The following is a 26,610-nucleotide window of genomic DNA, read 5'->3' on the forward strand; positions in this document are numbered from 1 at the left end:
GTCAAGCGCCAAAGGACATTAGCAACGTCGAAGCCGATGTCTAGAAACCCTATCATTCAGCTCCTATCTGCTGAACAAGTGCGAGAGTATCACCACGACAAACCGCCTTGTAAGCATACCATTGAGAATGAAATGACCATAGTGATGTGCAGAGGAATACGAAAAGTCTACGTTCCCCTCCGGTGGCGCTTTCACTCATGTCGGAGTAAAAACTTTTTTGTCCGTGAAATAGAAAATTACATCCTGACTGTTCGTCAGCTTGTGTTCATTGCGTCTTTTATGCCACGTCGTCAAATAGCTCTTAGCACAGTCGACACACATCCGCACGCTTCCCCCATACGATTTTGTGGTTCTTGATGTGTCATTTTATTGTATTTAATATGGGGGGAGTGACACGAATTATTGTTGTCGTATTTTTCTTAAAACCTGTGTGCACACCTTTCCTGTTAAGCGTGTTTTGTAAGCCCTGTTTTTGTTACATGTATTGGTTTGTTACATTTGTTGCTCAACGAAGCTGCGGCTTTTTGCAGACGATTGCGTTCTTTATAACCCCCTTCATACATCTAACGACACAATCGCCGTTCAACACGTCCTTGACGCTATCGCTTCTTGGTGCGAAAAATGGCGCATGCCTCTTAACGTCACTAAATGCAAGGTAATATCATTCACGCGCAAACACACCACCGTACACCATACTTATCGCATTAACTCTGTTCCTATTGACCACACGTGTACTTACAGGTATATAGGAGTTCATATGACGCCATCACTTTCATGAGTGAAACATATTCAAACAATTCGCTGCGAAGCTTTACGCACACTAGGGTATTTACGACGTAACTTCATATCCGCATCGTCTGAAATAAATAAAAACTAGCATATTTAACGTATGTGCGACCCAAACTTGAGTACGCATCATCCATCTGGCATCCCTCACAAGCTTATCTCGCCGATGACTTAGAAGCCATACAAAACCACGCTGCTCGCTTCATTACGTCACAATATTCAAGACATATCAGCGTAACCACCTTAAAACAAACTTTGTCTCTCCCATTGCTTGCTTCACGGCGCGTAACTTCTCGTCTTTGCCTTCTTCACACTTTCTTTTACTTCACCTATTCAGGACACGCATTTTTAAAACGCCCGTTCAGAACATCATCCCGTTTATCTCATACTCGCCCCTCGGCGGCTATAATGTGCGGACGACGGCGATGAGCAGCTCATTCTTCCCCCATGCCATAACACTTTGGAACGCACTCCCGGATGACATTGTTTCGTGCAGCGACCGCAAAACATTTCGCGAAAAACTAAACGATTTTGATAATGCCAACATAACCGCATGAATACCACATCTATTTATTTATCGCCTTGTTGGTACTGTGTATATTTACCGTTTTCTTCTTTTTTGAAATATTCTTTTTTTGTGCCTATTACAACCAATGGGCACTTTATTATGTAACTTTCTTATGAAGCTGTTCGACTTTGATGCACGCCCCCCCCCCCCCTTATGGAATGCCTTCGGGCCCTTAAGGTTGAATAAATGAAATGAAATAAACCTTTGTTACAACCATCCCGTTGTGTCTTTCGGTATTTCATCACGTTCGACACGTGTATTGCGTATTTGTCACAGATAAAAGCACCTTGCAGCAGAAGTCTGTTTTCTGCTGCCGAAAACAAAGAAACACGAAGAAACAGACAACGCTCCCTTGTGTTTCTTCGTTTTCCTTGTATTTCGTCTCGTTTTCTTTGCGCTGGTCAGACTTTACTTCTAAAGACCGAATAAAGGCGCGTCGACCACGTTGTGGCGGCGTCGGCGTAACCGGCAAATTCAGATATGATCGCGAAGCACCAAAGGGGCGCGTCCAAGAACAAGACAGCGTCAAACGGCTGCGCACGTCGATATAGCCGCGCACGTCGATATTCGCGGTCACCGCGACCATTGGAACAACGCTGCTATCACAGCTAAGAAAAAGAATCCGGTGACTCGGCTTTTGGTGGAATCTCTACTTATGTAAACCACACTATCAAGAGGACAGATGGGAAGCTACTCTCGCTCACTACGTCATATTTTGGCATAAAGGGGACTAATGACTCTCTCAAGAACACGTACTGATACCGAACCGTATGTTTTTTTTTTTTCCCGTTGACTTAGTCAAGTGACGAAAACCTTGACCATACGTCGATTTTACCAATGTAGGAAACGGAATTTGTTGTTAGTGAAATAACAGTTGAAAATTCCGGAAATGGTTGCAGCGCACGAAATAGGCTGTGCGGCATCAGCTGCCCCGCCTTGCCGGAAAGGCTCTGCGCATCAGATCAATCGATTGAGTGCCTCTTTCGGCTGCAGGGCCGGCAGCCGGTCTCCTTTATCGGGCCGAGTGAGGAGGGGCACTCGTGAAGGGAGGCCACTCGGCCGCGCATCAGTTGCGAACAGCGAAGAGACGCGGCGGCGTGTTTCACCGAGCCAGCCCATCGTGTGTCGGAGCGCAGCGCCGTCGTCGCAGCCGAGGTGAGCATTGGCTTCGTTCGAGGTTCGCACAGTGTTCGTTCGTGCGCGCAGGTCTCATAGCAGCAAATGTAAGCGGGAGTGGGCGGAGTAGATTAAAGATGCGGCACTGCTGACGTACCGGCCAAATTTTACTATTGGTTGTAGAGTGTCACAAATTTTGATTAATGTTGTACTTCAAAGGACCAGCTTCATACTTTTCATGCTTTGGGTATGGTAATGCGAAGAAATTCGTGTCGGCTTGTAGGTTTACGCAGGCGACAGTGCCAGTGGAAACCGTAATTTTTCGTCTGCATTGCAATGGCGCGAAGATAAAATGCCTTCCCAGCAGAAACCAAGTAAACGCCCTGATCTCGTGATGCGCCCGACTCTCGCATGTTTAGCCAAATGGCAAGTGTCGCAAGGCGTCGGTTTAGGGCCGCGATGTACGCACGAGTGCACTTTCACAACCTGGCATGTGGCCAGCGGCCTATCGCGGGCAATCCTGCTCGAAGTTGTCGGAGAGCTTGCTGAGGGGCAGATGTCGTGGTGGTTCAAGGAATAATTGCGAATGATAGACGAGTGACAAACACATACTCATTTATGCCACTCTATTACCATGCTGGCACGGCGCGTGACCCTGTAAGCGCCTCCGCTAAAACGAAAAACAAAACAAAAACCGACAGAATTTGACATACTATCATAAGCAATAAAAGAAAAGTTCGTACCGTGTAGCGTCAAGCTCAAATTTTGGCAATACGCCACAGTCCACATTGAAGGCAAAGTTAAAAGCTCGTTAACTAACCGGTGGCAGTCCCGTTCCCATTTGCCTTTCTTGATATATTGTTGGTGACGTCCTCTTTTCAGTTTCAGTTAATTGGTTTCGAATAAGGTAACGTGGATGGTAGCAAATGCAAAAGAAGAGGTCTCAGAATGAAGTATTTTATTGGGACTGGTTGATGTGATGACTCTAGTATGACTAGAACAGCAATAGATCAAAATAGTCTTGCACCTAATCTATAGCGAGTGCTAACAAGTAAATTTAGAACTGCATACAGAGCAAACAGAAACAACAAAATGGCAACAATGACTAGGATAGAGCATTTTTTGTGCCAACTACTATGCGAAACAGTATGAGATATGTATTTTAAGCAGCAGTGTAAAATATTTTGAGTCTAAAACAGCGCTAAAAATGCGCGGACGAAGGCTTACGATTTAGAATTTTAGTTTTGCACTGTTTGTTGTCTGTTCAGTGCGTGGCAGTCTATTTCTTTCTGCAAGAAAATAGGCTACGCGTGACACTCACCGTTGTTTCATTTGGCTTTACCGGGACCGGGACTCTTCTGCGTGTCCCGCCCTCTATTTGAGTGTACTGTAATCGCGGCCTTCTGTCGCTTCCGTCTTGGGGGCTGTCTTTTACTGTAGAGCTAGTTTCACTATGGCGGCTGCAGAGGCGGCATACGCACGTCATTTATTCAACTTGTCTAGGTTTTGCCAGAGGGCGGCACTTCATCTGGTACCTATAAGGTGCTCCGGACTGGGCCCTGGCAGTCTGTTTCTTTTCTGCAAGAAAATAGGCTACGCGTGACACTCACCACTCTTTCATTTGGCTTTACCGGGACCGGGACTGTTCTGCGTGTGCCGCCCTCTATTTGAGTGTACTGTAATCGCGGCCTTCTGTCGCTTCCGTCTAGGGGGCTGTCTTTTACTGTAGAGCTAGTTTCACTATGGCGGCTGCAGAGGCGGCATACGCACGTCATTTATTCAACTTGTCAAGGCTCTGCCAGAGAACGACACTTCATCTGGTACCTATAAGAGGCTGCGCACTGGGCCGTAGCAGTCTATTTCTTTTCTGCAAGAAAATAGGCTACGCTTGACACTCATCGTTGTTCCAATTGGCTTTAATGGGACCGGGACTGATCTGCGTGTCCAGCCTCTACGTGAGTGTACTGTTATTGCTGCCTTCTGTCGCTTCCGCCTTGGTGGCTGTAGCCGCAGTATTGGCGGTTATGAAATTTCGCCCATATTTGTATGGCCGCCACTTCAGTTAGCAGCGACCACCACTCACTGTGTTGGTTGAGAAACCTTAAAGACCCTTCGGGACGACCGGCGCGTTGGAGCCTACAGCTGCAAGAGTTTGACATGACTGTCAAGTAGAAGTCGCGGAAACGACATAGCAATGATGACTGCCTGTCTCGATCGCCGATAGAGTCGTCTGCTCCTCGAAAATAAGACTCGGCATTTCTTTGTGTTCTGGAAACATCCACCATCGCTCAACAACAACGGAACGACCCTGAGTTGCTTAAACCCATCAATTACTTAGAGGGCAGATCTGCGAAACCGCCTAGAGTTTTCGCAAGAGGACTGTTGTCGTTTTGTTTGCGGGCCAAAGTCCTCTACAAAAGAAACTTTTCTTCGACCGGGTCCCCCTATCTGCTTGTTATTCCTGCAGCTCTTCGCACGGAAGTACTTCAAGCCTGTCACAGCGAAGTGACTGCTGGTCACTTAGGCTACACGAGAACGTTGGCCGAGACTTAACGCCACCGTGAAACATCACGTCCGCACTTGCCTCGACTGCCAGAGGCGCAAGTAGCCTCCGTCGAAACCAGCCGGTCTCCTGCAACCCGTCCAGGTTCCTCGAAGACCATTTGACCAAATCGGAATGGATATATTGGGTCCACTTCCTACTTCTACTGCGGGGAATCGCTTTGTTATCGTAGGCACCGACTATATCATAGGTTACGCTGAAACGAAGGCAATCCAGAGAAGCACAGCAGCCGAGGTGGCGAGCTTTTTCATTGAGCACATTGTGTTGCGACACGGCGCACCAGCCGTCGTTATAACAGACCGAGGAGCCGCATTCACGGCTGCACATTTAGATCAAGTCTTGCTGCTAAGTGTAACTGCTCATCGGAAGTTGACCGCCTACCGTCCACAAACTAATGGATTAACAGAGAGCCTAAACAAAAATATTGAAGACATGCTCTCAATAAAAGTGAATGTTAAACATAAAAATTTGGATGACATCCTACCTTATATCACCTTTGCGTATTACACGGCGAAACAAGAGACGACGCGCATGACTCCGTTCACCCTTTTTCACGGACGGAATGTACGAACGATGTTCGATGCGATGCTTCCACACCACTTTGACGACACTGACACGGATGCCGATGTGTTTACGCAACGCGCAGAAGAGGCTCTGCAACTCGCGCGCTTGGGGATCTGCCAGGAGCAAGACTACGACGCGGGCCGCTATGATCTTCACCGTAGAATAGTAAGCTATGAAGTCGGTGACAGAGTGTAGGTTTGGATACCCATACGGAAACCAGGCATCTCCGAAAAGCTGTTAAGGCAATACTTCGGACTTTATCGAGTATTGCAGCGACTCAGTATTGTCACGTACGATGTCGTTGCCGATAGTACCAATTGTAGGCGGCGCCGCATATACAGTCCAGACCTTGTGCCCGTTGTCCGTATGAAGCCATATGTGCGCGAATAACTATATGTCAGAAACCCTTACTTCCGCGATTGACATTTCTGGTTGAGCGTCGGGGCGATGCCTTTTAGGGAGGGACAAATGACGCGTGTATTATGTGCAAAAGACAACAACGATGGGGGCATTGACGAACTCCGTCTAGTGGGTCACTGAGATTGGGCGTGGACGAAGAATACATGCCTCTGTTCCGTTCATTTTTGAACAGGTTGTCCTGTTGTTGTTGAAGAATGTCTCCCTCTTTTTTGACCGCATTGTACCGCGACAATATATATACGGAAGGATGAAAGAAGAGAGAGGAAGAAGTTTGCGGGACGCTGGACGCTGCGTCTTGTTGGTGGCCAGCCATCTTAACTACTCTGACTCATTTTGCATACGCATTGTAAATACACTCTTTCTATACTCCCAACATCCCCGTAGAATATTGGTGAGAGTTTCGGGGTACCATGGCTGGAAACGGAGCCCCGCAGTGGACGTCGCATCACCGTCCGCACCATGAATGACGGTAAGCACGCGGGATCAACGTAGTTGCCGCCTCCTACGTCACTGTCACCCGCTACGTCGCTGTCACTTTCGGTTGTCGTTGTGCAACCCAAGGATCCTGGAACTTTCTGCGGGACCGAAGAGTGGGTGGTCATGTACGAAAGCGTGAATGAAATCAACAGATGGGACCCTACGCTTATGCTAGCTAACCTTTTGTTCTGCCTAAGAGGCACGGCAAAGGTGCCGCACGAAAAACACGAAGAGGAGCTAACCAGCTGGGACCAATGCAAAGAGAAGTTGACAGAGTTGTTTGGCAAACCAGCCGGCCGTTAAATTGCCGCAAAGCAGGAACTGGCCTCCCGTGCCCAATGCCCCACGGAGTCCTATGTCTCGTACATCCAGCCCCGCAGGGGCGTCTGCGTCAGCAGGCGTTTGGTGAGTGGCGACACCACGTACCCGAGCACACGAGGCTAGGACCCTCCCGCGTGTAGCCGTGCGCGGCTTAGCCGTGTCTGGGGAAAAGGGGATCCTGGGGCTTGAGCCGATGCTGGGTGTTTGGACCTTTAAGGACCCCCGGCGGACGCAACACACCTCTTCGGCCTCGGCTTCACATAGACGGCACCGCCAGACTGGCCCACCTGGAGGACATCGGCAGTCTCCTTTTCCTGTCTCTCCCTCCTCGAATCTTCGTCGTTATCTCTCACTTTTTGACCTTTCCTGTCTCCTTCTCTCTTCTATTTACTTCCTTTCTCCTGGCGGCAAGGGTTAACCCTGTGTGGCTATACAACCTTGGGTACACCATATTCGGTTATAGTGACGGCGTACGGCTGGCGCCTTGCAGACTTGTATACAAGCTCTGCCGCGTCCCCTCGTTGGGTTCCGTGGTGGGCGGTCGGAGCTGTTGCCGAATGTATACATTTTTTCATGGAAACTTCTTGCCCCAAACTTCCTGATCGCCCTCAGAAACGAGGGCACACCGAAGATTTATTCCAGTTTTTCGGACGCCAAATCCGAAACTTCCCCCGCTTTCACGTTACTCACTCTGAAAAGACAGACAAACTAGTGCGAACCATTTCACCATTCCTTGTGTCAAGGTCCTTGACTGATGTTTTTGGCCCAGGTTACAAGGCGTCGAGGATGGCAAGCGGTGACCTCCTCTTGGAGCTCCGCAACCAGAAGCAATATGACAAACTACCGAAGTTAGTGTCATTTGGGGAGACCCACATAACAGTAACCCGGCACCGTACAATGAACACCACCCGTGGTGTTGTGTCGGATGATGATTTGCTTGAGCTTACTGAGGCGGAACTCCCGGAGGGTTTCAGTGAGCAAAATGTTATCAATGTCAGCAGAATTAAAATGAGGCGAGATGGTAGACGATATACAGATAGGCTTCAAATCTTGCAACCTTACAGTATGTGAAAGACAGGTAAAGCAGGGCTTAAACAAGGTGTCCAAGTGGGCAGACCAAAATGGATTTAAAATTAACCGGCACAAAAGTTCTTGTGTTCTCTTCTCAAGAAAGACAGGCCTCGTACCTGATCCCTGTGTAGAACTGGGTGGACAACAAATTCCTGTTAACAAAGAACACACATTTCTAGGTGGTATCCTTGACTCCATGCTCACTTTCATTCCTCACATAAAACATCTTAAAGAAAAATGTCTTACAACAATGAACTTACTTAAAGTTCTATCCCACACTACATGGGGTAGCGACAGGAGGTGCCTGTTGAATCTTTACAGGAGCCTAGTTAGATCACGGTTAGATTATGGTGCCGTAGTATATCACTCTGCTGCACCGAGTGCGCTAAAAATGTTAGACCCCGTTCATCATCTGGGTATCCGCCTCGCCACTGGCGCATTTAGAACAAGCCCCGTCGAAAGTCTATATGCAGAGTGAGACGAGTGGTCACTACATTTTCAGAGAACATACATCAGCTTCACCTACTTTCTTAAAGTGCGCTCTAACAATGAACATCCGTGTTTCATGACAGTAAACGACTTAACGTGCGAAACACTTTTCCGTAACAGACCCTCCATGAGACTTCCTTTGTCGCTGCGTGTAAGAGAACTTAGTGAAGAAATGGATGTCCCAATACTCGAACATCGCCTAATGGCTCCTGCTAATCTATTGCCGCCCTGTGAGTGACAGATGATAGAATGTGACACCGCCTTTGTAGAGGTCTCGAAGCACGTTCCTGAGCTTGAAATTGCTATGCATTTCCGAGAGCTTCAATCGAAGTACTCCTGCTACGAATTTTACACAGACGCGTCCAAATCCCATGCTGGCGTATCCTACGCTGCTGTTGGTCGCTCTCTTTCTGAATCTGACGTGTTGAACCCCCTAACAAGTATCTTCACTGCAGAAGCCTATGCAGTACTGTCTGCAGTAAAACATATAAAGACACTGAAACTTGACAGAGTACGGGAGGCTGTCCGTTTTATGAGAACGCAGACACCCCATAAGTGGGCGATATTGTGCGATGCCAAATCAGCGCTACAGGCGCTAAAATACTTTTTAAAGAAAAGACCATACTATCTGCTCGTGCTGGAAATCGTCGAACTTTATTACAGTGCCGAGTTAAGTGGCCACGTGATCACCTTTCAATGGTTGCCTTGCCATTGTGGTGTTTTTGGTAATGAACTCGCTGACAGTGAGGCAAGATCGGCCTCCTCTTCCTCTGATGAAATACGGATTGCCTACTCTCGACCTGACACCAACTCCATGATCAAGGCACTCATGCAGGACCTTACAAAGGCTTACAGAGCCCCCTCTGATAACATTCACAGACGTCTACATACGATTGACCCAGACGGTAAATTCTGTTTGCCCCCGAAGCTTACACGGAGCAAAACATCATTGCTACACAGGATTCGGGTCGGCGTTGCTTTCACCCGTCGCTATGCACACCTCATCGGCCAATCGAACAGCCCTGACTGTGTACACTGCCAGATGCCCGAAACACTGCAACACGTACTTTGCGACTGCCCAGCATATATGCTGGAGCGAAGACGTTAGACAGTTCCCTAGCCAGCGTTGGCAGACAACTACTGTCGGAGGAAGCTATCCTCGGCCCATGGCCTGACACTGCAATTTCAATGCGTGCAACAAAAGTATTGTTGAATTCCTGCGGGACACCAAGCTCGACGAGCGGCTCTAGCGAGGCAACTGTCTCGTGTACATAAGCGCTCACCACTTCTCTTATCATCATCATCCATCCCAGTACTTTCACTCCACTTCCCTCTTCCCCAGTGCAGAGTAGCAGACTAGAGCGCACTAGCTCAGGTCGACCTCTCTGTCTTTCCTATCAATAAATTCTATTCATTCATCGACAGAGCAATAATATTCACAGACTCGTTAAGTCTTGTAAACGCGCTCATTTCTTTACAAAAGCATACAAATCCTCTCTTCAATGAACTCTACACACACTTATGTAACATCTACTCATCACACAGACATGTTGTAATATGCTGGGTTCCTGGCCATAGAGGAATCGAGAGAAATGTGCTTGCTGACCAGATGGCTAAATCAATGGCATCGCAGGGTACTCGTTCTGCTGCAGTCCCTGCCACAGACATGAAGCCTTTCCTCAGAAACAAATTGCGAAGCCACTGGCAACGCTTGTGGGACGCAGAAACGAGCAATAAGCTTCACGCAATTAAGCCTAAGTTGGGTTTCTGGCAGCCAACAACGAAAACACGAAGAACAGACGTCCTATTCACTAGACTCAGAATAGGACACACATTTGGCACTCATAATTTTATCTTGACCGGTAACGAGCCTCCAACCTGTGGTAGATGTGGCGACCGGCTGACCGTCCTCCATGTCTTCCTGGAGTGCCGGGAAGCCGAAAAAGACAGGAGAAAACATTTTCCTTTTGCATACAGCCATCACGTCCCTCTGCATCCGGCCATGTTTCTTGGTGTAGAACCGCTTTTTGATACCAAAGCAGTCCTCGCTTTCTTGAAAGATGTTGTACTACATGTTACAAGCCCATTCATTTCTTAGCGCATCCTCTTTCCAGACGATGTCACTAGGATAGATGCTCTGTATAGCACATGCCTCTACGCCCTTGCGTTTCAAGGGCCCCGGTGAGGCAGTAGTGCTCTAGACATAATTATACATCTAGACAATCACATATCTTATATATTGCATCAACCTTTCTCAATCCATTTTAATGTTCATAGTACACGCCAATAGTCATTCCCATAATTTTATTACTCGTACGTTTTATGAATTTGCATCAACTCTTTTAGGCCCTTTACAGCCACGGCGCATTAAGACCATAAACCCATCAGGCACTGCGAACTCATTAATCATTGGCATGGCGCTCTTTGGCCACATCTGGCCCTTGCGCCATTAAACATCAAATATTCATTCATTCATTCGTACATCTAGGACGTGCTGGCATTTTGTCGTAAAGCCAATCACGACATGACAGAAGCTGAAAAGGTCGGGCACGTGCTTATGGGCATTGCTGCAGACGCGTTTAATCGGCTCATGTGCAAAAGCTACTCTACAGTTGATGCTATCATAAAGAGTGCCGACAATTCGAGGAGGCCAAAAGCGACGCGTCTTGCAACCATTCGCCAGACCTCCCAATACTGCCGCAACGTCGAGGTGTGAAGATCCACCCGCCCAGCAGGATGCATCGCCATCAGAGGAGGTGATGCGAATCGTTCGACGCGAACTGGATGCGATGGTGCGCGCAGCTTTCTGTTTGGGTAGCCCTGATGCTACCACTTTTACAGTTCCCCTCGTACAAGCCACCATGCGTCAAGAACTTGAAAACATTGGTTTACATTCTGCCTGTGCTGTCGCCAATCCCAGAGCTAACGAAAGCCCATCTACTATATTCACTCCACCCCGACGCTTCTCTCCGCGTTATCGCAACCCGACTGAATGCAGAACTGCGGACGACCAGCCGATCTGTTTCACCTGTGGTCGCACTGGTCATGTCGCCCGATAGTGTCGCAACTCGTGGCTCTCAACACCTCGCACGCCGACTAACCTGAGCCATTTTAATGGAAATACCCGCAATGTTTCGTCCACCGCCGAGTCTAACGGCGCCGACAACTCTGCTAGGAATACGTGGTGCAATCGCTCACCATCGCCGCGCGAATATCGAATCTCGTTCACCGCAAACGCATCACCCATCTTTCCATTCGCCTCAGCTACGTCGCCTTTCGTCTCCAGTGGCTTTTGGCCGCACCCTTTCGGAAAACTAAAAATGCAGCTCTCGGAGATGGTGCTGCATTGTCTAAGCAAATTCTATGTCTGTGCCCACAAAGAGTAATTTACATTAAAGTAGACGGCGTACCTGTCCAAGCCCTTGTCGACACTGGAGCCCACGTGTCTGTGATGAGTGATAGACTACGTAGACGTTTAAAGAACGTCCTAACCACAGCAGTGGGCCGAGTGCTTCGCGTGGCTGACAGCGGCGTGCTGCTAGTTCTTGGAATGTATATTACACGTTTAAGTATAGCCGGCCGCCCTACTTCTGTTCTTTTTGCTTTGATAGACAACTGCCCTCACGACGTTATCCTTGCATTGGACTTTTTATCCCATCATACCGGTCTCATCAACTGTGCGACCGGCGTTCTTCAGTTGGAACTGCCTGAAGTCGCCGATGCTCCGAGCACCGCCCCACCGCACTTGCGTTTGCTTCACAATGTGCGTTTGTCACTTGAGGCAGTCACTTACGTCGCTTTGACCGCACAGCCACAAATTCCTGAGGGTTAATATGTCCTTCACCCCATCACCGACGTGCTATTCAACCGGAACGTTGCTCTTCCTCATACGCTGGTGACGATTACTAATAACGGCGTCGTTCTTCTGCTTCTGAATTTTAGCCTGTGCCCTCAAGCTCTTCCAGCCGGTATGTTCTTGGCCAGCGCGTCTAATCCTTCCGAATCGCACATTGAAAGTGTGGATGCCGTGGGTAGTTTCTTAGCGCCAGTTGCAGCTCACAGCTCTGGTTCCCCAACGGATGACTTCGCGAAGATGGTTGCACCTGACCTCACCACTGCAGAGGCCACGGACATGCAACTCCTGCTCGAATCGTACCTTGACATCTTTGATTTCGGCGACAGGCCTTTAGGACAAGCATCTGTTGTTCACCACTGTATCAACGGTGGAGACACGAATCCTATTCGTCGGCGTCCCTATCGTGTATAGCATGCTGAACGTAGAGTCATCCAATCAGAAGTGGACAAAATGTTCCGCAGAGGGGTCACCGAAATATTAGCCAGCCCTTGGGCTTCGCCTGTCGTCCTTGTGAAAAAGAAAGATGGTACCTGGCGTTTTTGCGTCGATTATCGCCATTTAAACAAGACCAACAGAAAAGACGTGTACCCACAATCACGCATCGATGACGCCTTGGACTGCTTGCACGGAGCTAAATACTTCTCACCCATCGGTCTTCGAGCCGGCTACTGGCAGATCTCAGTTGATGAAATGGGCCGCGAGAAGACGGCCTTTAATACGCCGGATGACGTATATCAGTTCAAAGTCATGCCCTTTGGCCTGTGCAATGCTCCTGCGACATTTGATGGACTCTCTTCTGCGAGGCTACGAATGCACCACCTGTATCTGTTACCTTGACGACGTTATCGTTTTTTCTCCCACGTTCGGCAGCCACCTTACCGACTCGCTGCGATTCTTGCGGTCTTCAGAAAAGCCGGCCTCCAACTCCTGCAAGTTGGAAGCCGGTGGCTCCTGCGGTAGGTCGCGTACCGTTCGGTAATTACTGGGTTGCAACTTGGTGGGACGCGAGTGGCAACCGCTGTCGTCGCCGCAGCCAGCGCCTTTTGCAGACTTACAGAGTGTTACGAGTACGGGCGTGGTATCGCAACGCATCCGATGATGGTGATTTGCTGCTGGGCAGTCTTCAGATTGCCTAGTCGACTCCCCTACGGAAGAAGACGGTATTCAAAGCGGATACTTTTCGAGCAGTGGGACAGAGGGTCCAGTTGTGAACTGGGATGTTTAACTTGCTCACACTGTGGAGTGGGATTCCCTAACTGGAGTCGTGTAACTAGATTATTAAACCATTTTTCCTTCATTCCTACAACCTAACCTAGCAGTCAATTGCCTTGGTAGATTCCTTGCCCTAACGCCACCCTTAGCCGCCCCACTATATAGCGTTAAAGTCTCAGTATTTTATCACCATAAAAATTAAATCAAACATCTTGCAGGTGCAACTGCCGAATTTTATTGTGTAATCACAACTTCCCGTAGATATGCTTGTAAGAGTGGCCTTCGTTGTATGTGCAGAGTAATTTTAATACCCATAGAACACTGACTTGCATTTTTCCTAAAGGCGAGTGTCGCTTTTGACTTTCGCGATTTCATTTTCAGGCTGTTTCTAAATAACAGCTAGACTTTTACTTGTTTCCCGGCAGCAGCAAAAACAGCAGATATTTCGTTGTTTGAAAAGTTGAGGGCTACCTTTTGGTCACGTCTACCAAAAATTTGAATTGTCTATAGGTAAATTATGTGCTTTGAAAACAGTTAATAGTCACTTTCTTCCGATTTTTATGCGTTATACACGGCATTTAGTTGTTTTGCCTCAGTATCCTCGGGGAAATATATATATATATATATATATATATATATATATAGTAGTAGGCAGAAAGGGATTCTTCAGGCTACCTTTCAAACGTAAAGAACTTGAGTGGTGCTACAAGGTAAACGGAACAAGTATTTAATTTCGACAGTTTCGATCGGTGGACCGATCTTCATCAGGGTTTCACCAGGGCCGAACTGCCATTTTTTGTAAACCCTGATGAAGATCGGTCCACCGATCGAAACTGTCGACATTAAATACTTGTTCTGTTTACCTTGTAGCACCACTCAAGTTCTTTATATATATATATATATATATATATATATATATATATATATATATATATATATATATTGATACGTGTACTTATCTTTATCGGGCGACCACGTTTCGCCGCTTAACAAATGCAATCGCACAGCGCGGGACGCGCCTGCATGTATCCGACGTCACCACCACGTGACAATATATATATATATATATATATATATATATATATATATATATATATATATATATATATATATATGCAGAGCAAGGTGTTCATATTTGTTCATATTGAGCAGCAGTGCACGTCTTGATGGAAAAATTTTTTGCAACAGCAATTCGTTATTTCGACAGAAAGCGAGGGAAGCTGTTGCAAAAAAATTTTCCATCAGGACGTGCACTGCCGCTAAGCTAAAAAAGCTAGCGTTGGGTCTGTGTGACAGGTGTAACCTGGCAAATCTTGGTTTGGTTATCAAGGGTGCGAAGAGCGGAGCGCTCAGCATTTTCTTCTCCGCGAAAACCCATAAAGAAGGCGCTCCATTCCGAGCCATCGTATCCGAGCGTGGCACGTGGCAGGGAACTGTCTCTAAGTTTCTGCACAAACACTTGCATTTGCTCAGATTTGAGGACCCGTTCATGATAAATACTTCTGGGGAGCTTATCGCATTTCTTAGTGACCAGGAAGGGTCGAGGGAATCGTTTTTTTTTTTTCATTGATGTCATTGGCCTATTTTATTCCATTCCACAAGATAAATTGCTATGCGCCATTAGGGATTCCATCAATGACTACGGCCCAGTGGCCTTTCAGAACGCATGTGGCGTAAGTGTGGACGACTTTTTAGAAATTCTTCATTTTTATCTGGCATCGACCATCGTTAATTTCGAAGGAAAGAACTTCGTCCAAAAGCGCAGAGTGTGCATCAGTTCCTGTATTACCCCTTTATTAAGTGATATATTTTTATCATATTATGACAAGCGAATTGCTGAACGCCTTGATACAGCCTACTGGGCTAACATTTTTAGATATGTAGACGATTATGCCATTTTTTTGAAAGGGGTAGGGGATGGAGGTGGTTCAACTGCAGTAAACCGTTTTCTTGAAATTTTCCGGAAAAGCGCCTTTGGGTTGAGTTTCATTTTTGAGTTGCCTTCGCATGGATGCCTGCAGTTCCTGGACATTTGCATTATTATTGCTCAATCCCAAGCTTACTGGAGGTATCAGCCTCGATCAAAAAAAGGGTATATTAAACTACCAGTCTGCTCATTCGAAGCTTGTAAAAAGGGGAATTACGAAAAACTGCCTGCGTGCTGCTCTTGATAAGTCCTGCCAGCATGAAATGCAACATAGCGTGGTCGTACAGTTGCAAAGACTGCACAACGCGGGATTTCAGTATGAGATGGTCAGCTCGATGCTAGAAACCCTTGAAAAGGAAGCGCGGGCTCGATCAGAGCTCCGCCCAAGCGTAGAGCCGCAACGCCGTAGACCTGTTGCCATCCCGTACTACCACCAGATCTCTCACCGCCTCAAGAAGGTGGCTGAAAAATGTGAAGTACCGGTTGTTTTCACGGCGCCCAAGAAACTGGCGGGCATGTACAACATGGTGCAGGGAAAGAAAAAAAGAAATGAATGTGGTATCAAGCACGTTGACAGGTTCGCCCCATGCAGAATAGGGGTAGTGTACCAGATACCCCTCTCTTGTGGCAACAGCTACAAAGGGCAGACGGGACGGTGTCTAAACGTCAGATTGCAGGGGCACCGCGCAGGGGTAGAAGGATTGGCGGGGGGTGGCAAATTGGCTGACCATTGTCGCCACTGTCGTAATTGCACGCCTAGGTTCCGCGATACTAAATTCTTGAAGATGTTGGCGTCACAACTGAGCCGAGAAATCTGTGAAGCTTACTGTATAAAAATGCAATCTGGCAGCTGCGTGAGCAGCTCTTCAGTGTCGCTGAGTGATAAAGAGTTCAAATATTTACATGCACATTTATGCCACTCACGCCCACATGCCAACGTCGATTGATGGTTGTCTGATGATTAGCAAGTGTGATTATGATACATGTGTAAATGTGGGATTTCCCGGAGTAAATCGCAGTTGAAGTTCCGCGCCTGTCCTCTGTGTTTCCTTCCTTGTCCTTTGTTGTTTGCGCGGTTACATGATGCATTCCAATATCGACCACCAACTAGCCCGCCTATCCTTGTTAAATGTGTAATACTTATACGGCTGCGCTGGCATAACTACAATTCAGTGCCTCCTTCAGTGTCCTCACGGAAGGAGGCAGCTTCGTTAAGTTTCATGATTACAGTCAAATGAATGGGTGATGTGTAGCTGAAGTTCAATATAGATGGGTAATTGAGGCTTCCGCAATAAATTACGCATGGAAGCACTCTAGAATATTTGAGCGTGTCTAACGAGCGGGGAAGAATATGGCCTGCTGCCCTGGTAGCACTAGAAGACCCGCCAAGGGAAAAGTTTGCGAAATATAGTGGTACGCTATGAAAACTTTATGTGCGGAGTTAAATGCGGTTTGATCAAACACAGCCTTTGTAAAAAATTATTATTCAAGAGTTAGAGCGTTTGGCATGGCCGCTGTCTGCTATGTTTGCCAGTGTCCCGACATAGACATAGGCTACAACAGGTTTATATTTTCTCAAAAGGAGAGAGGGGACATGATAAATGCAATGTGCGGCAAAATTTTTCTGTGCCTGGTCCAGTTAGACGCAGTGCAAATAATTACTGAGCCGTCGTTTTCGATTCCATATTTTCATTTGTCGTAACATGTTCAAACTTGGTTTGGTCGATGTCCTCCGTGAACTAAATGACATATTTTCTTTATATTTGGCAGAAACAAAGGGCACATTATGGGCAATGTGCAGGTAAACATCAAAGACAGGGTACACTAATTATGACATTTGCAGTAAATTGCGCATGCAAGCGATCCAGAGCTTAACCAGTACGTTATGCGAACAAGAGATTTTACCCCGCTGCCCATTGAGAACTGTCAGCTCAAGCGATCGCGGAAATTGACTGGGGGAGGGAAGGGAGGACACCATAGTAAATGTTATGGCTGAGTAACATGTGTGTTGATGAAATACTGGCTTTTTAACATTTCCCCAAAAGGAGTGCTCCAAAGCGGGCAGATATTCAAAGGGAAGAGACGTATATATATGGGCAACTTCTTAAAGTATGGGATACAGCCAATAGAACCTCATACTGTTATTGAACGTGTTTGAAATAAACAGCTTCGCTCGAAATCGCGTTGTAATTCTGCCGAGGTCGCACACATCTGATGCCTTTCTTCTGAATATTGCAAGTAGTTTTGTTGATTGTACTCCTTTGGGTGTAACCTCAACAATAATATTATTTACACTAGCGATATATTTATGTCGTAGACTTAAACAGCAAGTACAATTCATTGTTTTATGTTGAAATTGTTTGTAGCAAACGTCCACTTTTTATGTGCGCTGCACTTCTACTGGGGGGGATCTAGGGACTTTGTGAGGCATTCGTTACCTTTTATATCTGTATCATGAGGTTTTATATAGTTTCAAGAAACACATTCAAATTGAAATAATTTTTCGGGTCTCCACGGTTCAGCGTGTGTGATTGATGAAATACAACTGACAGAAGCCTTTCAAGGCTCTTTCACTTTTTGTAATAGTAACTCACAATATATCATCATCATTAGCCATCATCATCATCATCGTATTGCCCCAGAGTGGCTCACAATTTAAAAAATGTCGCCACTAGATACCAAATTACGGTAGTGTTTTCCGCTCCTCAGAAACTGTCAATGTTGTGCAGCCGTATTTCTAAAACAAGTAAAAAACCTGATTGTGAAAAGCACCCCGTGAAGTTTGTAGATTGCAGAGTCGGTGTGGTTTATAAGATTTTCTTGTCATGTGGCAAAGTGTATGTAGGGCAGCCAGGCCGCTGTGTTAACGAGCACCTTAGAGAATATGAGCGATCCATACCAGCAGGCACAGGTTCCCATTTGGCTCAGCATTGTAAACATGCAAGTGGAAACCCATGTTTCGTGATACCACGATTTTGAAAAAGAGCCGTGACACCACCGCCCGAGAGTTATCGGAAGCATTTTTCATTCAGTCAATGGGGTCACAGTGCATTACTGTGCCTTCCTTAACCTTGTACAGCGCTGAATTTGGTTTTTTGGATTCTGTCGCATGAGTGCGCTCTTGGGATCGGATGTTGGTGGCTCCACCGCATGGTGCTCACTGCGCATGTTCCTCTGGTTTGAGCGGTCTATAAAGGAGTGACGCAATAAAATCTCAGTTGAGAGTAGCGCCTTGTCCTGTCGTCTTTCTTGTCTCTGTCGTTTTGCGTTAAACAAAGTATTCATGGATTCGCACCAACTAGCCCGCCAACGCATTGTGCTGAACTATCTTTCTCCGACTACCCCGGTCTTCTTAATCTCATTCGCCCACCTAGCTTTCTGCCGCCCCCTGCTACTCTTTCTTTCCCTTGGAATCCAGTCCGTAACCCTTAATGACCATCGGTTATCTTCCCTCCTCATTACATGTCCTGCCCATGCCCATTTCTTTTTTTTGATTTCAACTAAGATGTCATTAACTCGCGTTTGTTCCCTCACCCAACCTGCTCTTTTCTTATCCCTTTACGTTACGCCCATCATTCTTCTTTCCATAGCTTGTTGCGTCGTCCTCAATTTAAGTAGAATTCTTTTCGTATGCCTCCAAGTTTCTGCCCCGTACGTGAGTACTGGTAAGACACATGGTAGAGTGTACAAGCGCGACTGGACGAGAAGGTAGAAAGAAACAGATACACAGACACAGCGCTTCACTTTCAACTATAGATTTTATGTTCGCACGCACCGATAAATATATACCGTGCGAGCGGAAACAAACGTAACAGCAAAAAAGCACATTGAGTGGTGCATTTCGTTGAACCGAACACGTGTGCAAGCCAAGGGAAAAACATGTACTACAATGGTTACAAAGATAAACCGAGGAATCGTATCTCCTTTTCCGATAGTGACACCGAAGGCTTGCTTACGCACTTTTGCTCAAATTTTGCAATCAGCTGTTAAGCTGATTGCAAAAGCTGATTGATTAAGCTGCAAGACACAGCTGTTATACACTTTTCTCTTGAGAGATAATGGTAACTTGCTGTTCATGATCTGAGAATGCCTGCCAAACGCACCCCAGTCCATTCTTATTCTTTTGATTATTTCAGTCACATGATCCGGATCCGCGGTCACTACCTGCCCTAGGTGGATGTATTCCCTTACCACTTCCAGTGCCTTGCTACCTATCGTAAACTGCTGTTCTCCCTCGAGAGTGTTAAACATTGAGTGTTAAATCTGCCCACCATCCTTCAGCAATTCTGCTGTTACCTGATCCTCTCCAGCTGCCTTCCCCCTCTCCATAGCTCCGAAGGCTGTCTTTACTTTTCCGGCGTTAATTGTGGCATGTCAAATTTCTCTAGACTATTCTCTCTTCTATTATCGTCGTGGGTGTCACTGGTACTGTATAAATCACAATAGAACTCCTCAGCCACAACTCCTCAGAACTACCTCATCCATATTAGTTATGATATTGCCGGCTTTGTCTCTTAACGCATGTATATGTATATATATATATTTATATATATATATATCTATATATATATATATATATTGTCACGTGGTGGTGACGTAGAAGAACACAGTAGCAATACTGTGAACGAGAAAACCAAATTTTATTGGGCGAACTTGTGCCCACAAAACAGGCTACACTTATAGCACAACGAAAGCGGCGAACACAGTCGGCGATCGTCGGAAATCTGATCAGCGGGTCAAGCGCGTCGGCTTTTATACAACAGTCGTCGAATGTTCCAGACTAATCGTTGGGACCCGCATGCTTTCCACAAAGTTCTACAACATTCGAGTCACGCGATGAAATCAGATAATACAAGGTTCGGCGACAACAGACAGCGGTTAGAAGCATCGATAGCTTTCCAGAAACTTCGGATACATGCAGACGCGGCCCGCGCTGTGCGATAACATTTGTTAGGCGGCGAAACGTGGTTACCCGTTAAACATAAGTACACGTGTCAATACCCCCCTCTTAAAAAAAGCATCGACCCGATGCTGCATACAAATGAAAGCAATCAAGAAAAACACCCGTAGTAAAGAAAACAAAAATAAGGAAGTTCGTCAGCGTCCGTAAAAGGGTTTCAGACGCACCACGTGGACCACTTCAGATCGTGCGCGGCGCCGCTGTGAATGCGAAATGCCGTCTGGCACGACCTCATAGTCCAGAGCGCCAATACGTCGGATGACCTTGTAGGGTCCGAAATAGCGTCGCAGTAGCTTCTCACTGAGTCCTCGTCGGCGTATCGGGGTCCATACCCAAACACGGTCGCCGGGCTGGTACTCGACGAAGCGTCGTCGGAGGTTGTAGTGTCGGCTGTCGGTCCTCTGCTGGCTCTTGATCCGGAGGCGGGCGAGCTGTCGGGCTTCTTCGGCGCGCTGGAGATAGCTAGCGACGTCAACATTCTCTTCGTCAATGACGTGGGGCAGCATGGCGTCGAGCGTCGTCGTCGGGTTCCTGCCGTAAACCAGCTTAAACGGCGTGATCTGTGTTGTTTCTTGCACCGCAGTGTTGTAAGCGAAGGTTACATACGGCAGGACCGCGTCCCACGTCTTGTGCTCAACGTCGACGTACATCGCTAGCATGTCGGCGAGGGTCTTATTCAGGCGCTCCGTGAGACCATTAGTTTGCGGATGGTAGGCAGTTGTCCTCCTGTGGCTTGTCTGGCTATATTGCAGAATGGCTTGGGTGAGCTCTGCTGTAAAAGCCGTTCCTCTGTCGGTGATGAGGACTTCTGGGGCGCCATGTCGCAGCAGGATGTTCTCGACGAAAAATTTCGCCACCTCGGCTGCGCTGCCTTTCGGTAGAGCTTTTGTTTCAGCGAATCGGGTGAGATAGTCCGTCGCCACGACGATCCACTTATTCCCGGATGTTGACGTCGGAAACGGCCCCAACAAATCCATCCCAATCTGCTCGAATGGTCGACGAGGAGGTTCGATCGGCTGTAGTAACCCTGCTGGCCTTGTCGGTGGTGTCTTGCGTCGTTGACAGTCTCGGCATGTCTTGACGTAACGGGCGACGTCGGCGGTAAGACGCGGCCAGTAATACCTTTCATGTATCCTCGACAGCGTCCGGGAGAATCCGAGGTGCCCAGCAGTGGGATCGTCGTGTAAGGCGTGCAGTACTTCTGGACGCAGCGCCGACGGAACAACAAGAAGGTAGTTGGCGCGGACTGGTGAAAAGTTTTTCTTCACGAGTAGGTTGTTTTGAAGCGTGAACGAAGATAATCCACGCTTAAATGCCCTAGGGACAACGTTGGTGTGCCCTTCCAAATACTCGACAAGGGCTTTTAGCTCCGGGTCCCCTCGTTGTTGATCAGCGAAGTCTTCCGCGCTTATTATTCCAAGGAAGGCGTCGTCATCCTCGTTATCTTGCGGCGGCGGGTCAATGGGGGCGCGTGATAGGCAATCGGCATCTGAGTGTTTTCGACCGGACTTGTATGTTACAGTGATGTCGTATTCTTGTAGTCTGAGGCTCCACCGTGCCAGCCGTCCTGAAGGGTCCTTTTAGTTAGCTAGCCAACACAACGCGTGATGGTCGCTGACCACTCTGAACGGCCTGCCATATAGGTAGGGGCGAAATTTCGCTGTAGCCCAAACGATGGCGAGGCATTCCTTTTCCGTTGTGGAATAATTGCCTTCCGCTTTTGACAACGACCGGCTAGCGTAAGCTATCACGTGTTCATGTCCATCTTTTCTCTGGACTAGGACGGCACCGAGGCCTAGGCTACTGGCGTCAGTGTGGATTTCGGTATCGGCGAGCTCGTCGAAGTGCGCAAGTACGGGCGGCGACTGCATGCGTCGTTTGAGTTCTTCAAATGCGTCGGCCTGCGGCGTTTCCCACTTGAACTCGATGTCACATTTAGTTAGCTGTGTCAGCGGCTCAGCGATGCGTGAAAAGTCCTTGACAAATCGCCTGTAGTAGGCACACATGCCAAGAAATCTACGCACTGCCTTCTTGTCGGTGGGCTGCGGAAACTTTGCGATGGCAGCTGTCTTCTGCGGGTCGGGGCGGACTCCAGACTTGCTCCAGACTTGCTCCGAGTGAGGGCTTGGGTCACGGCTTTGTGGGGGCGTCCGGTACATGAACGCAAAGCACCTCCACCAGATGTCACGTGGTGGTGACGTAGAAGAACACAGTAGCAATACTGTGAACGAGAAAACAAAATTTTATTGGGCGAACTTGTGCCCACAAAACAGGCTACACTTATAGCACAACGAAAGCGGCGAACACAGTCGGCGATCGTCGGAAATCTGATCAGCGGGTCAAGCGCGTCGGCTTTTATACAACAGTCGTCGAATGTTCCAGACTAATCGTTGGGACCCGCATGCTTTCCACAAAGTTCTACAACATTCGAGTCACGTGATGAAATCAGATAATACAAGGTTCGGCGACAACAGACAGCGGTTAGAAGCATCGATAGCTTTCCAGAAACTTCGGATACATGCAGACGCGTCCCGCGCTGTGCGATAACATTTGTTAGGCGGCGAAACGTGGTTACCCGTTAAACATAAGTACACGTGTCAATATATATATATATATATAATGTAGAGATAGAGAGAGAGAGACCAGATTGTGTACTATTTCTCCAGATGGGGTGAGGGGTGCTAACCGCACATAATCTGATCAACTATGTGATCCTGGACTTCTCCGATCTCTGTGGCGAGCTGTACATGTGATCCATTGCGTAGTACTTAGAGTACACTCTGTAGGGCTGCCTTGGAATCACAGAAGATTGACCATGCGTGGGGTGGTTCCTCCCTAATGAAATGAAGAGCGGCACGCACGCCGCACAAGGTATATCAACTTGCATTAATGTATAATGTATAATGTAATTTACTTCGTAAGTACAAGTAATTTCGCTTGTCTTGCCCTCGGTGACGTTGTTTGTTGGCTTCTTCTCATATGATTAATAAAATTGTGCCCTCAATTAATCTTCTTTGTTCTCGCTTATTGCACAACCGTGTCTGCAATCCGAAAACATTGAGGACTTCCAGTAGCATGTGTGGGTATATTGAGCCGTTGCCATCACCCAAAAAGAACACGTACTCGTGATGCCTGCAGCAGAAAGGACGTTCCACATCCGCCGCTTAGGTTTGTGAGTGGTGACGCTGTCTAACGGGTTAGTTGTCCGAGGGTTAGTCCCAGGGTTAGTCGCAGGGTTAGTTGTAGTAGTAGCACATGAATAGCCAGGAGAGTGCGTGAGAAATTGTGCAAGTGTTTAATTTATGTCATTTTAATGTATAACATTTTAGCTTTTAGATGTGGTATGAGAGTCGGGAGTATGTAGCGGTATAACTTCTAGAACGCTTACAAAATATGAGATGTGAAACGGCGACCATATTGTCCTGCTTAGTTTTAAAGAAATAGATGCTGAATTGCAGGCAGAAATAGGAGCGTTAAGCTCTTACCTTATTTCACATTCATTATACAATGTGGGCGCTGAGATATAGGAGCGAGCGGTAAGAGAAAAAGGTGGCACAGCCGGCCCCGTCTGTGCCCCTTTGCAGGGACATGTTTGTGGAGCAGCCGATCAAGCCGTGGCTGGACGTTCAGCGGGCCGCCCTTTTGACCAGGGAGGAATTTGGCTTCACCGCCCACACTGTCACTGAGCTAATCAGCTACGACGACCGGAACTTCAAAGTCCAAGTAAGGCGTGTTAGAGACGGCTTCTAAGGCAGGCATGATGGTTTTTAACCGAACCGTAACTGATACGAAAACTGGACGTGAACGGTTATTTTGAGTCTTCAGCTGAACTGCAACCAAACAGAAGCCAATTATCTTTACCGCTATCTTGGAAGCAAACACATACTAAGGGATTATTGGAACAACCATCCCGAACCGCTCTAGTAGACATTTGAGAAGTTCCCTCTCTGCCACTGCATATCAGACAGCATACTGCTGCGGTGTTTGCGTAGCGCACGACAGTAGGAAGGACAGGGACGAGTAAAGAGTGCTACAGTGACGCTCTTCATTTGTCTCTGTTCTTCCTACTTTGTGCGCTACGCAAACACCGCCGTTATGAACCACGATCAACTCGCCCAAGCCTCTGCCATCATACAACTGCCCCATTCGTAGCAAACCAGCGCTCTGATTTCTGCGCGTTTAATAATAATAATAATAATAATAATAATCAGCCCATTTTATGTCCACTGCAGGACAAAAGCCTCCCCCTGCGACTCCAATTAGCCCTGTCTTCCGCCACCCGATTCCAACAAGCGCCCGCAAATTTCCTTATTTCATCACTCCACCTAGTCTTCTGCCGTCCTCGACTGCGTTTCCCTTCTCTTTTTATCCATTCTGTAGCCCTAATGGTCCACTGGTTATCTAACTTACGCATTACATGACCTGCCCATTTGTTAGGGGGCGCGATACCGCTCGGCACGCCATGCTGATCCACGTTCCAGCTGCTGCTATGCTGGCCTCTTGTCTTCCCTTGCACATTAGCGGACCCGTTACGATTGCCAACGCCATCGACTGTCAACGAAACTGAACCCGTCACAGCCAACCAACCCTTCTTCGCCACCTTTTCTTCTGGATGTCTAGTTCCAGCGCGCACGGAAGTGCCCGTCTGGCAACACTACGCCTCGCATACGTCACTTGTCACAGGACCGCACCAAGCGCTGCTTAACAAGGAATGGAATCGCGCCTGCGTGGGGCACGACACCGCTCGGCCCCATGCTTATGCACGTATCGATCCAGGTTTATTACCTCGACATTTGAAAATATTTTCGTAGTAGTGACTGCTTTCTCATTGCGATGTCTTGCCCCTTTCATGCAAATTGGCGCATTGTGATTTGGTTATGTAGGGACATGATTGCTTTTGAGGTGTTTTCGGAATTTATGCAATTATTGTCAGGTGATGTCGAGCTGAATGCAGGCCCACCTGATGCTAAAGACCTCGCCCCTTTGTTTGAGGCAATTCGAGTAGAAATCGTAGAAATACGAGCATTTCAAGCAAACCAAGACAAGATATTGTCGTCCCTTCAATCACGCCTAACACAGCTGGAATGCACCAGACAAACACCAGGCAATCATTCTTCAACATTCCAAACAACTCAGATCCGCAACGATATTGCAGCCCTAAAAACTGCAAGCGTAAGTACTGGTAATAGGATGCGACGAAATCACCTACTATTCATAGGATTAGACGACTGTGTCGGTGAGTAATGGAAGGAGTCCGAAGGTTTGGCGTTGCGCATTGTGCATACTGCACTCTAAAAACAGTTTGCACCCTTTGGAGTGTATATTTGTCCCACAACAATAATCGTCATCTGCCTTGCTTGAGTTTCCTTTCTTGAAAACTTGGCGCTCGCTACTTTCCTGTCGAGAATGCTGCGTCACACTGATAACGCGCATGCCGTTCGTGACTGGGAAGTACCGGGCTCGCAGCGTTAAAGAAAGGAAACGCGGGCAAGACAGATGACGATTGTTGTTGTGGGACAAATATACACCACAAAGGGTGCAACTGTTTTTAGAGTGTGGCATTGTGCGCAGATAATCTAAACATTAAATTAGAACCGAACTCTATTGCGCGAGCGCACCGAATCAGTATATTTTGCGAATCAAAGGAGCGGCCTGTCATTGTAAAATTCCCCCATTATAAGACAAAAGACAACATTCTGTCTCATGGACGAAAATTAAGAGATACCAGCTACGCCATCAGAGAACACTTCGAGGCTACCACGGGGGTGTGTCTAACAATACGATAAAACAGTTTCTGGCATTTGTGACAGACCACCTGATAAACAGCAAGCATTCATTGATTTGCTGTCCCAATCCTTGCCAAAGATTAAACACAAGCTGCCGAATGCACTGCTTTTTCTTTTTGGAGATTTTAATTGCCCCTAGATTAACTGGAGTATGCTGTCTGTATCAACAGGGACCTTTCCTACTGAAGCCAAACAATTTCTTGGTTACAGAAGATTTCAACCTCCAGCAGGTGATAGCATGTCCCACCAGAGGCGATAACATACTCGACTTACTTCTTACAGGTCACCCGGACGACATATCCGTCATTACCGCGATACCTGGCTTCAGCGATCATTGTCTCCTGCACGTTATTATTCGTCTCCCACTGAGTAAGAAGCCATCTGCCCAAAACCTAATGTCTGAATACCGGAGAGGTAACTATGAGTCTATAAACAGTGGATTAGAGTCATTTTAGCCGAAATTTCAGACCACTTTCTCGTCACGCTCAGTCAAC

At 47.3% G+C, this 26,610-nt stretch overlaps 1 protein-coding gene across 5 annotated transcripts in view; it reads left to right on the forward strand.

Annotated features, from left to right (window-relative positions):
* Positions 1-2,019: 2,019 nt before the first annotated feature.
* Positions 2,020-26,610, forward strand: part of LOC126523961 (hydroxylysine kinase) — a 360,868-nt gene continuing 336,277 nt past the window's right edge. Inside the window, exons 1-2 of one of the 5 annotated variants that reach the window (XM_055066993.2) lie at positions 2,020-2,509; positions 23,915-24,053. In XM_055066993.2, the coding sequence (XP_054922968.1) occupies positions 2,244-2,509; positions 23,915-24,053 (405 nt within the window). In that variant the 5' untranslated portion in view covers positions 2,020-2,243. Of the gene's footprint in view, positions 2,510-23,879; positions 24,054-26,610 lie in introns of all 5 variants that reach the window. The other 4 variants (XM_055066992.2, XM_050172365.3, XM_055066994.2 and 1 more) reach the window with 4 other exon arrangements.

This window comes from Dermacentor andersoni, chromosome 6, assembly GCF_023375885.2.
Source record: "Dermacentor andersoni chromosome 6, qqDerAnde1_hic_scaffold, whole genome shotgun sequence".
Lineage (NCBI taxonomy): Eukaryota > Metazoa > Arthropoda > Arachnida > Ixodida > Ixodidae > Dermacentor > Dermacentor andersoni.